This window comes from Lonchura striata, chromosome 17 (assembly GCF_046129695.1).
Source record: "Lonchura striata isolate bLonStr1 chromosome 17, bLonStr1.mat, whole genome shotgun sequence".
NCBI classification, from domain to species: domain Eukaryota; kingdom Metazoa; phylum Chordata; class Aves; order Passeriformes; family Estrildidae; genus Lonchura; species Lonchura striata.
The window spans coordinates 3046100-3058736 of NC_134619.1; the positions used below are offsets into that span (position 1 = coordinate 3046100).

At 41.9% G+C, this 12637-nt stretch overlaps 1 protein-coding gene across 2 annotated transcripts; it reads left to right on the top strand.

The window, feature by feature from the left end:
* The first annotated feature begins 4188 nt into the window (after nt 1-4188).
* Nucleotides 4189-11240, top strand: PCK1 (phosphoenolpyruvate carboxykinase 1). Of its 2 annotated transcripts, none has more exons than XM_021553531.3 (10): nt 4189-4294; nt 4583-4846; nt 6220-6401; nt 6999-7202; nt 7536-7723; nt 8612-8774; nt 8894-9118; nt 9222-9353; nt 10101-10196; nt 10754-11240. In XM_021553531.3, the coding sequence occupies exons 2-10, from the start codon at nt 4623-4625 to the stop codon at nt 11206-11208; spliced, it is 1869 nt and encodes a 622-aa protein (XP_021409206.1). In that variant the 5' UTR covers nt 4189-4294; nt 4583-4622; the 3' UTR covers nt 11209-11240. The 2 variants fall into 2 exon arrangements, with proteins under 2 accessions (XP_021409206.1, XP_021409207.1); XM_021553532.2 differs by having other exon boundaries at nt 4200-4294; nt 4593-4846.
* Nucleotides 11241-12637: the final 1397 nt, after the last annotated feature.

A 12637-nucleotide genomic window follows, 5' to 3' on the forward strand; every position in this document is an offset into this window, starting at 1 on the left:
GCCCCCAGCCCACTGCAGTGGGTCAGTGCCCAGGGCCCCCAGCCCACTGCAGTGGGTCAATGCCCAGGGCCCCCAGCCCTCCTGCAGTGGGTCAGTGCCCAGGGCCCCCAGCCCACTGCAGTGGGTCAATGCCCAGGGCCCCCAGCCCACTGCAGTGGGTCAATGCCCAGGGCCCTCAGCCCACTGCAGTGGGTCAGTGCCCAGGGCCCCCAGCCCTCCTGCAGTGGGTCAGTGCCCAGGGCCCCCAGCCCACTGCAGTGGGTCAGTGCCCAGGGCCCCCAGCCCTCCTGCAGTGGGTCAATGCCCAGGGCCCCCAGCCCACTGCAGTGGGTCAATGCCCAGGGCCCCCAGCCCACTGCAGTGGGTCAGTGCCCAGGGCTCCCAGCCCTCCTGCAGTGGGTCAGTGCCCAGGGCCCCCAGCCCGCTGCAGTGGGTCAATGCCCAGGGCCCCCTGCCCACTGCAGTGGGTCAGTGCCTCAGAGCCGCCTGCAGGAGCGGGGCTGTGGGGCGGAAATATCGCCCGGCGCTGCGCAGGGTCTGGAACAAGCACTTGGCTCGCTCACAGACTCTTTTGCAACTGCAGACAATTTGCACGGTTCACGTTTTCTTTTGGAAGTTGAGAGAATGATCCCTGCCCTGCTCTCTCTGAGATTGCAAGGGCTGCCCTTGGGTCTGGACTCTGTGGCATCCAGTCCAGCAGCTGTCAGAGGGTGCTCGGTGTCATCTGAGCAAAACACCACAGAAATAGCAATCCAGAGGCAGTGCTCTTCCGTTAGTAGAGCAGCTCAGAGAATCTTTAAAAAACCTACAATTTTATAGCAAAATACCCAAGTGACAAACTCCTTGGAGGTGACAATATGTACTAGAATTAGCAATGGGAGGGAAGTAGAATTTCTGAGTATTATTATATGCCATTAACAACTTTCAGATCTCACTGTGAGAGCTTTGTTGCACTTTGCTTTGTAGTGATGAGTTAAGCTTCCTAATGACACTTTTTCTGAGCATTTAAAACCTTTACATTTTTTGAGTCCTAGTAAATATGTGAAACCTGAAGTGCTCAAAAACTTGTTTTGAGCAACCTGAATAGTGTCCATCAAAGCAAACATCCTAAACCCCCTCCTTTCAAGGCACTTGTTGAACGCTGTCATCTTGAAATGTCAGATTCACACACATTTAAATGATTTGACAGCTTCCAAGAAGGCACCTGATAAGCATCACATTCAAGTGTCAAGAAGCACAGAGAAAAAGTGCCAAAAAAAGTTCAATCAGAAGAAATCGTATCAGCTATTAGATGAGCATTATAATGCAGTTATTACTAAAAAAGGCTTCTCATTTAAATGGAAAATAAACTTTACATTAAAGTAAACTCTTTTTTTAAAGGCTTTACATTTCCCCATACTACCTCTCACGTTTGCCATTTGTGAAATCTTCCAGAAACTGAATCCAGACAGCAGCACCCACTGGTACTGGGTGACACCTCAAGACCACTGTAACTGAGCCATTGGAAGTGCTACATCTGGGTTTTTATGTGGGAAACAGTGGGTGTTATGAGAATTCACTATCTTCACATAAAACCTTTAATGCCTTCTGTTGGCTTTCGAAAAGCTGAATCGCTAAATGAGAAGATTCTTGAAAAAATATCCTGGCCTTGATTTGCATATGCTCCAGTTATTTCATTGCACCAAATACTATGTGTGTTTTATATAGGGGCTTGAGGCTTACTGTGTGTTTGTGATATGCTTTGAGATCCTCTGATGGGAGGTGTTACCTAAATACAAGTAATTTGATGCTGAAGTGTCTAGAATTCCCAGTGGACATCTGTACTCGAGCCCTGCTGCCATCACAAATGAAAAACATTTGGAATCCTTAATGTGATTTTTAATGGACATATGTTCATAACACAGTGCCACCAATTTGGCATGTTTAGTGTCTTCTCAAGAGAAGCCCACAGTTTGTATAGCAAGATTGTGGGAGGTTAGGATTGCAGTGTTAGAAAATTTGCACAACACCTGCCTGACTGTAATTTAATTGGCAGAAATTAATGCTCTGGGTTTGGGAATTTTTTCCTTCTCTCAAAACCTAGAGACACTAGGACTAATTCTGCTGTATTACACTGTTGTATGTAAGCTTTTCTTCTGATTTTATTTGTGCTGCAATATGATAATTTCCTGCTCTACTGTCTTCCTGACAACTGGGCATTGCTGGCTTACTCTCAGTTATTTATATGTACACTGACTTACCTAGCCAGCAAAAAGCATTCCATTTTTTTTTACTTCTCTAAAAAAGAGCTCTGCCTAGTATTATTAAAGATAATGCTCCATTATATTTTTAATGAAGGTACTTTATGACATGTTTTAAAAGGAAAATATTTCTCATCAGCTCCACCAGTGACACAGTATGTGGACTCTGAAGACGAACACCAGCTTTGCCATTATTAAATTGGCTTTGGATTTTATCTTTGCTTATATCACAGCCCTATCTGAAGCAGGCTTTAACAGCTCTAATCCCACCAGATTTTTGTTTTCCTTTTCAGGAATGTTTGGTCTTGCCATGCAGCAAGGACAGCCCCTCTTACTTCACTATTTTCTTCCCTTATTTACAAAACATAATAAAAGGCTTTGCAGGGAAGATAGAGGGTACAGTCCCAGGGGATGTCCCTGCAGTAGGAGAGTCAGATCTGCAGTATTTTAGACTTGCAGGTGGGAAGGTGAGCTACAATCCTGATCCCTGCTGCTCTGCCAGCCTGGCCTTTTGTGGGTTGTAAGTCACTGCTGGCTGCCCCATCAAGAACCTTGCTGGGAACATCCAACTGCCTCACAAACCTGAGCAACAGCAGCGTTGTGAACACCCTTTATACAAGATAAGTCAATTTTGTTGCTTTTCAGAGCTTCCTTAAACTTAGCTGGGAATCCCAGATTTCCCTCTTCTGCAAACTACCAATGACAAGCATGGTAAAAACCCCATCAATACAAAAAAGTGACAAGTTGGCACAAAAGCATCACCTTATCCAGGCTCCAGATGCTTTGCTAAGCCTGGGTCTAAATAGAAGGAGAGGAAATGGCAGCAGGGTTATTTCTACAGTTCTGTTTGTCTGAAATACTTCAGTCTTCACACACCCAGACTGCATGGACAAACAATTGTCTAAAATGGAATAGGGGAAGCTAAAGACAGGCCTGCAGAAACAGAGACAAGAGCTCAAAGTGTCTGAGATCACACTCAAGTGTCTGATATCACACTGAGAATTCAGAATTATGAGTAGTAGTGGCTGTTGATATCAGATACTGCCACGACTGACACAGATACAGACTCAGCTCTGTGTATGTGCACCTTCACCCACAGAACAACAGTGTGCAGCCCCACTCCACAGCAGGTCTGTGTTTTTGCTCCGAGTACTAATTTAGGGATGGGTTTATATTTTATGATACTTCCCCCCATAAAACTCCAGGTAAAATAAAGCACAATATTTGAAAGAGGAGGTTAATTATTGCTGTTCTGCCTCTTCTGCAGTTGTAGCAATAGGAAATAACTGTTCCGTTTGCAAGAGCCTAAAACAAGCCATAAAGAAAAACTTCCTTGCCTGCACTGAAGGAACCCCAACACTTAGATTTATGTTGCTAGGGATTTTTTTAGAACTGCATAGACACAAATAAGAGCTGTGGGCCCTATGTAGTGGTTATTCAGGCCTGTCGGTGCTCACTGATGAACTTTATACCCAGATCAGGTAATGTTCCCAATGTGAGTAAACACTTCTTGGACGAGCCTCCACTTCACAGCCAGCTAGTGACCATCTGCCTACAAAATGTGCCAGCTGTACTTTGCCTCTGTGCATGACCTCCGTGTTCCTGGTTCCAGAAACTCTTTGTACTCAACCTTTCCCACACACACCAAGAAGTTATGACGTCTTTGATTTCAAAGCCAAAATGGATCAAAGTTTGGTTAAACTGCTAAATTTTGTAAGTGCTTCAAAACAGCAAATCCAGGGGCTAAGAACCTCCGCTTTCAACATTCATTAATCAAGCCTGTTAAATGATTACCCCGCCAGGGCTGCTTTGTTGACAACTCTGCATGATGACAATGTCAGTGGCACTGTCCCAAGACACATGCAGTGATGATGTAAAGGACAAGCCTCCTTCACCCCAACTGGTGGGATGGACACTACCATGAAGAATATTTAAGGGAGGAGGTCCATCCTTGGAACCAGCAATTGCAAGAGAGCTCCAAAGCAAGCGAAACGGGCTCAACTGAAAGCTACAGCAAAATTCTCTCTGGCATCCAGCTCCAGCTTCCATAGACAGTAAGTAGAATGGCCTCTATTTTTCCCATGTTAAATTAGTAGAATGGTCTCTATTTTTCCCATGTTAAATTAGTAGAATGGCCTCTATTTTTTCCACGTTGAAATTAGCAAATTCCCTACCTTGATTTTAAAGCAGTACATAATCAAGTCCATTGCAAATTCTTCGAGTTATATGCTGTTAGGCTTTGTGATGCTGGTTAGAACGTACAGTAAGCTAACACACCTAATTATTTGATTTCGTACAGTAAGCTAACACACCTAATCTATTTGATTTTTGATTGTGATCAGTATTTTACAGCCATCAACGAGATCCACAACAGCTTCAATAATGCCCCCACAGTTGAAAACTGACATGAGCGTCATGCCCAAGGTTGTCCAGGGGGATTGGGAGAGTCTGCCTCCAGAAGCGAGGGATTTCATCGAGACCAGTGCCAAGCTGTGCCAGCCTGAGTGCATTCACATCTGTGATGGCTCAGAAGAAGAGAACAGAAAACTTCTGGACATCATGGTACAACAAGGCATGATCAAGAAGCTGAGAAAGTATGAGAACTGGTGAGTAGCCTAAACGAAGTCAAGTATCATCTCAGAATTGGAAAATTCATTTTCTATCCTGTTTACTTAAAAAACTTCTTATAACTCTCCAATATTTGCTTTCCATGAACATTTTGGAACTTTTGCTTACATAGTGAAATACTCAGGAAAAGCAAACTTTTTCCTCTAAAAATTAGCATAAAGCATATTATTCAGTTGGACTATCAACTGTACATTTTCTCTGTTGATTAGTTACATCAGGGAACTGGAATAATGTCATGAGACTTACGCAACTTATCATTAACAATGGCTAAATATTATTGAGCAAATCTTCTTTTGAAGAATTCTACTATTTTAGCCAATTAGTTTATTCATCACATCTTTTTTGTGGCATTCAAATAGGTCTGTGGGTGTTCAAATATTATTCAGTACAGGCATTATTCATATCGTGCCAATGAGCTTTGACTCTAATGTATTCTGCAAATACTTTTTTCAAATATTTCATAATTTCTCCCAACAAACTGAACATGAAAAGAGAATATTAACAACAAGTGCATACTCGAGAATTACTTGCCAACCACGAGATCTTCATGGGAGAAATCTGCAAAGACTTTTGAATAACTAAGTGCAGGAATTTGGCAATCTGTTTGCAGACTATTTGGGAGAGAAAAGGGCAAGATTCACCAGATAAATTATTCATTGTTAATTATATGCTTAGCTGTAGTGATGATGGTTATGACAGCACAACTAGAACATTTTTATACTCGTGGAAAATTTCGATGCAGAGAGGTGAAAATGTAAAACAATCCCCTCTATCGTAAATAGATGGCAAAAAATTCCTCTGAGGGGAAAAAGAATCCCCTTTAATGAACTCCTTCACTTTTAATGATCGTGCTTATACTCAGTATTTGCTTTGTGATGCCTCTAATTTAAGGGACTATGCCAATCCACTAAGCTGGGTTCTGATCCCTTTGGCACTTATACCAACACTTAAACTACTTTCCTTGGCATCCACTTAGCTTGAAGCATCATTTTGTGGTCCCCATACAAAACAACTTCACACTGATGAGAATGAAAATTAAACAAGATTAACTTTTCCCTGAAAGTTAACAACAGACAATAAGGCTGAGATAAGAAGCAAAGAAGTATTAAACATGTAACAAAAATTTCCTTGGCCATATAATTTTTTATGATTTCTGGAAAGTCTTAAAGCAATTTTTTGAGATAATATATCTGACTGATTTTTGAGATTATCTGTTATACTGCTTTTTCACTAATTTTTGTCTTACAAAGCATTGTTTTAGTAGCTTTTTGTGCTAAAGTGGACCCACAGAAGGGTAAAAAGGCTATATTGATAATAAAAGTCTAATTTCCTGATTTTTGGTGAAATGCAGCTGGTTGGCTCTCACTGATCCAAGAGATGTGGCAAGAATTGAGAGCAAAACTGTCATCATCACTCAAGAGCAGAGAGATACCATTCCAATTCCTAAAACTGGAGCAAGCCAACTGGGGCGCTGGATGTCTGAGGAAGATTTTGAGAAAGCCTTCAACACCAGGTTCCCAGGCTGCATGCAAGGTAGGCAAGAAGAAGATAATTGACACTGAACTTTCAGCAATGCTGAGACACTTACTGCTGCAAGTTACTGTAATCTTTAAGGGACAATTTGAGCTGAAGATTTAGCTTTACGCCCCCAATAGTCACTCCACAGGTTTCATGCAGATCTTTCCCATAGACCCAAATACCTGGGCAAGGAAAGTCCTCAGTTTCTTTCCAGCACTCTTGTTTTCCTAAAGTGACAAAGTACAAAAATTCGTGTGACTTGGTTCAGGAAGTCACACAGCAAGTGAGGAGCAGATAAGAAGTGAGATGAGGATGAAGGGCCTCCCATCCATAGCAATAATTCCAGGTTCAGGGATTTACACTAACAGGGAACTTGGCCTTCACCTCCCCTTACTCCTGGCTAGACAATCTGTCTGAACTGCTGCTTTCATCATTTAAGATAGAACTTCTTGCTACACAATTAGACAAACAGAAAGCTGCAGCTCTTTAAACATCATCTCACAAGACAAACAGCTTTTAAATAACTGAGAAACAGCCTCCATGTTTATAAAGGTTACTTCAAATGTTCCTTGTTTTGCTCTTAGTCACATCTTGCTACTCCCTGTTTTCCAGGACGTACGATGTATGTCATCCCCTTCAGCATGGGGCCTATTGGGTCACCTTTGTCCAAGATTGGGATCGAGCTGACAGATTCACCCTACGTAGTGGCCAGCATGAGGATCATGACACGGATAGGAACAGATGTTTTGAAAGCCCTGGGCAGTGGGGAGTTTGTAAAATGCCTTCACTCAGTTGGATGCCCTCTGCCGCTAAAAGGTAAGAGCCATTAAAAACCCCAGAAGCCATTAAAAACCCCAGGAAATTCCCAGGGCTGTGTTTTGGAGATGAGTGCATGTCCTCTGCATGTGGGACACCCTCACCACAGAAGACTAGGCTGATTCTGTAACAGCACTAGGTTCAAAACTCAGTTAAAAGAATCAAAGCTCAGTGAGAGTTTGATGGAAAGGAGATCATTATCCCTAGTACTTACCAGGGATTTCCTTGAAGCATATGCTCTGGGTTGCTGTCAGAAGCTCGATGCTGATGAAACAACAGCGTGATCAAGCATGGAAATTGCTGCATTCATGACTGCAACATTCTGTTCTGCAGAGCCATTAATCAACAACTGGCCGTGCAACCCGGAGCTGACGCTGATTGCTCATCTCCCGGATCGCAGGGAGATCATTTCCTTTGGCAGCGGCTACGGAGGAAACTCCTTGCTGGGGAAGAAATGCTTTGCTCTCCGGATTGCCAGCAGACTGGCCAAGGAGGAGGGCTGGCTCGCAGAGCACATGCTGGTAAAAATCTATGCTGTTAAATCTTGTGTGTTTGAACAGCCTTTAAAACCTCAAATTAGAGCCACATAAATCCGTCACCCGTCTGGCCATCAATGGAATTAGTCTCATATGGATAGTCCTGTAACTTTAGATAGGAATCTGCCACATGCCAGGCTCCTGAGGAACAGAAAACTGCTTGCAAGGCCAAGTACTAAACATTGAAAATAGGACCTGTCATGGCATAGAACAAGCAAGGTTTGGAAATTCTGAGGGTGACTTCTTATAGGCAGCTTTGTGTACTTGAGCAGAGCCTGAACATCATCACTGGGCCAAATTATAAAGGGGTCTATGCACTCAAAAACCTGCAAATACCAGATTTTCTAAGGGTGTTCTGCTGTGTAACCTTCCTGGCTTTAATTTCTGCTATCCTTTAAACATTCTACCACCATAAAATACTACTGAAACAAAGAATTTCAAAGGGCATGGGAGAACAGCCTTAGAAAAAAAATATCTGTGGTTGTTGAGAAGAGCAGGAGTATCCATGCACAAAGTGCTTTCATTCCACTCATATACAGCCAAAATAATATTTCCTGCTTTTCTTCTGTATTGAGAGAGAAACATAGCAAAATAAATCAGCAAAATAAAAATAAATGTTTATTATATGCAGACCTAACATTAAAAAAAAATAGAATAATTTCTTAGAGATATTCTAATGGCAAGATGAGTTGACTCTGATTTTAAAAATACAGCTTGAGTTATTTGTCAACAATATTATGCAGTACTTCTTCTGTAGGAACAAATGTGCATAATTAAATATTTTATCATTTCCACTTGCTGGGAGACAATCTCCTAAATGAAAAGTGCAAGAAAAAAAGACTGTGTTTAACAGTTGCATTAATTTTTCTATAGATCCTGGGAATTACCAACCCAGAAGGTAAAAAGAAGTACTTTGCTGCAGCATTCCCTAGTGCATGTGGAAAAACTAACTTGGCTATGATGAATCCAAGCCTGCCAGGATGGAAAGTTGAGTGTGTGGGTGACGATATTGCCTGGATGAAATTTGATGAACAAGGTATGGAAATTAAATTGGAATGTTTTGCAGGTTGCTGTAGGTGCAGTAAGATGTGCTACAAACTTCTGGATAAAATTAAATCAGTATGGTTTACTTATATTTTATCATTTAACTTCCAGGCAACTTAAGGGCAATCAATCCTGAAAATGGCTTTTTTGGTGTCGCCCCTGGAACTTCAGTCAAAACAAACCCCAATGCTATTAAAACCATATTCAAGAACACCATCTTTACCAACGTGGCAGAAACCAGTGATGGAGGGGTTTACTGGGAAGGCATTGATGAGCCCCTGCCAGCTGGAGTGACAGTGACCTCGTGGAAGAACAAGGATTGGACCCCAGACAACGGTACCTGACCCACACAACAGCCCTCTCTTTGGCTTTCTTTGAAATTAATGAACAAATTCAAGTTAACTCTGCCGTCATAACCTTTATGCTGTGTTCTGTGCAGGAGAACCTTGTGCTCACCCCAACTCCAGGTTCTGCTCCCCAGCCAGGCAGTGCCCCATCATGGATCCTGCGTGGGAATCACCCGAAGGCGTTCCCATCGAAGGGATCATTTTTGGAGGCCGCAGACCAGCTGGTAAGAGATGCAGCAGCCACCTTTCCAGGCTGAAGTGTTGGCCACAGAAGGGTTGACACACAGCTGGCCATAGCCACAGGTTTTGCTTGCACAGCTGCAAAAGCAAGGAAATAACCACGTTAGTCCAATGTCTCTGTGTTAGCCTTTGGCACACACGCTTCCAGCCACTGGAGTTTCAGTGTCTGAATAGTTTGATGTTAACACAAAACAGATAATAATAATAATAAAGGGCTGGAGGGAGAGCAGGACCCACTAATATGGGCAGCAGACACATAGAAAATTGCTGCATTGGTCTCAATTTTCCTGTAGTTTAAGTAGTTCAGTTAGCAAATGGTTAGAGAAATGAATCAGTTTTAGATAGTTTAAAGAAAAGGAAGTAAAATTAATTAGTCTGCTAAAGGTCACCTAAAGTTGGAAAAGAAATAGAAGTAATGCTAGATCTGAGTCTAATATGGCTACAGGACCAGATTCTATTTCCATTAAAATCTGCTGGAGATTCTGATGTCCCAGATATCTCCCACTAGATGTGTTCAGTAATCAGTAGCCAGTTTTGAAAACATTCATTTAAACTTCTTTGCTGTAAGAGAGCAGGAAACGAACTGATAAAAAAAAAAAAGAAAAGAAAAAAACAGGAAAATTTAGAATACATTACCCAGTAACGTGCATTCAGCACTACCTCAGATAGCAAAACCTGTCATAAAAATGTTTCTGGACCTCTAATTACTAAAGTCATTTTGTTATTTATAGGTGTCCCTCTTGTATATGAGGCCTTTAACTGGAAGCATGGAGTATTTGTAGGAGCAGCCATGAGATCTGAAGCAACAGCAGCTGCTGAGCACAAAGGTAAATCAAAATTTAATCTGCCTACCTGCATTAAAAGGAGGCCCCTCTGGACTGCCTGCCCTCTCCTTCCCCCTGCTCTTTCACATTTCAGTCTTGGCAGCTAATTTTGCAACCTGTGCATTTTCACAATAGAAAATATTTGTACTGGAATTAACAGCCAAATTCTCTGTAAAAGTCAAATTAAGAAAAATAATCCCTTAGGTGGCAAGCATGCAGAACAGGATGCAGGCACAGGGTTGCCAGAAGCCTTGACAGGGAGTTCTTGTTACAGTCTGGGATAAACAAATTTAAATTTTCTCTTCTGCTGGAGCTCAGCATAAATGTGTTGCTAGATAATCTTCATTTAAGCTGCTTGACCTGAGATTTAAGAAACTTAATAACAACAATTAATTTCATTTGTACCTTTTGTGCATCAAGGATAATGCTTGTGCAGTTTCTTAAAAGCTCACAAGGGTGGTGAAGGGATCATGGGTAAACCCTGGGAGGATCTGAATCTTTGTGCTTTAGAATAAATGTGCTATTTATTCCCTTACCTTCTCCATCTGTATTTCAAACAGGCAAAATCATTATGCACGATCCATTTGCCATGAGGCCTTTCTTTGGCTACAACTTTGGCAAATACTTGGCCCACTGGCTGAGCATGGCCCATCGTCCAGCTGCAAAACTACCCAGGATCTTTCACGTTAATTGGTTCCGGAAAGACAGCCAAGGGAAATTCCTGTGGCCTGGCTTCGGAGAGAATTCCCGTGTGCTGGAGTGGATGTTCAACAGAATCGAAGGGAAAGCCTCTGCCAAACCAACTGCCATAGGTTACATCCCCACTGATGCTGCTTTGAACTTGAAGGGTTTAGAAGATGTCAACCTGACCAAACTGTTTGAGATCTCTAAAGAGTTCTGGGAAAAGGAGGTAGAAGAAATCAAGCAATACTTTGAAGTGCAAGTTAATGCTGACCTTCCCTATGAAATAGAAAGGGAATTGCTTGCCTTAGAGATGAGGATAAAACAGCTGTAAGCTGATCAAACCCACAATTATCATTTTGCACATACTAAGACAAGGCAAACACATTTTACCAAATCACCACTGGAAGCTTAACAGCACACTGATGGGCAGGGGGTTATAATGAAAGTAGGTCATAGCTTAGTTAGGATATAGACACATTCTAGAAATAACTCCAGACCTAATGATTTATAACTACATCGGTTGTTGTGAATAGCTGAGCAGCTGTGGGAGTGCACGTGCACAGGGTCTGAAACCCCTGTTCTGTCACTTACATGCACACAGAGCCATGATGGGTGTAAATTATTTGCCTCGTTCTGCATATACAATCCAAACCAATCCAGCCTTCAAGTTGTAGCACATTGTTTCCATCACAGAAACCTCTGGAGTCTCAGACTCCACTCGAAAGAGAAGAGAAAATTAGATGCTGTATATATGTATTACCTAAACATATTTCATGTCTTAAATACTTTTTAGAAAAATGAAGTTGTAACTTCTATCAGAGTGAAAGATGACTTTATATTACTAATGCATATTTAAGATATTGCTATTATATATTACTCATGTTCCTGTGATTTCCAGATGTTTTGAATGGCTTGTTCTTAAACTATAAAATAAATGTTTATACAAAATATTACCTCATTTCCAGTATTCTTGCTGTTTATAAACTGCATGCACATAAATTGAGGCTCCTGTCAATACCACAGCACAGGAAGAGATGCACATGTGGAAGTTAGATGTTGACTGGAGTTGATCTGCTACTCCTGAGCCAACTGGTTTAAGCCACATCTTTGCAACTTCAATTCAAGCCAAAAGAATGATCCAAAAATTATGATACCAGCTGTGAGCAGTCATCCAGATGGTGACACACTCTCCATAACTGGGCATTGTTAGTTACTGCAGGCATTTATAAAATAAACTACCCTCTAGGAAAGCCCCATATTAGGACCTTGATCATTTGTTAAAGTCATAGGATTTGTCCCTGTTCCACAGCACCTTGGCTTTTGCAAGAATAATGAGCAAAGCTGTTGAAGTAAGGACAATTTGGGGAGAAGTTTTCCAGATTTGTCAGGATGCCTAAAGCCTTAGAGCTCAATGAAAATCAGGGCAGGAACCTGTGTCGGGCTCCTTGAAGAGCCAAGACACTAAAACCAGCCCATGTTCTCCCAATTAGAGGTGTCATTTATGTGCTTCCCACATCCCTGGCAGGTATCCTGCTTTTTCACTTTGAATGCTTGATCTCCCAAAACATATTGCAAATATTTGCTTAGCAAAAAGAAAATCACTTACATTGTGTAATAAGCCTTTTTACAGACTTGCTTCCTTGCAGAGCAAACAGTGCCAGAGCTGGTCAACAACTGCCCTTCAAAGTTTGCTAGGAGAGGTCACATAATCTGAAGAGGCTTTAAACAACCCCCGACCCCATGTTTAAGACTTAACACAA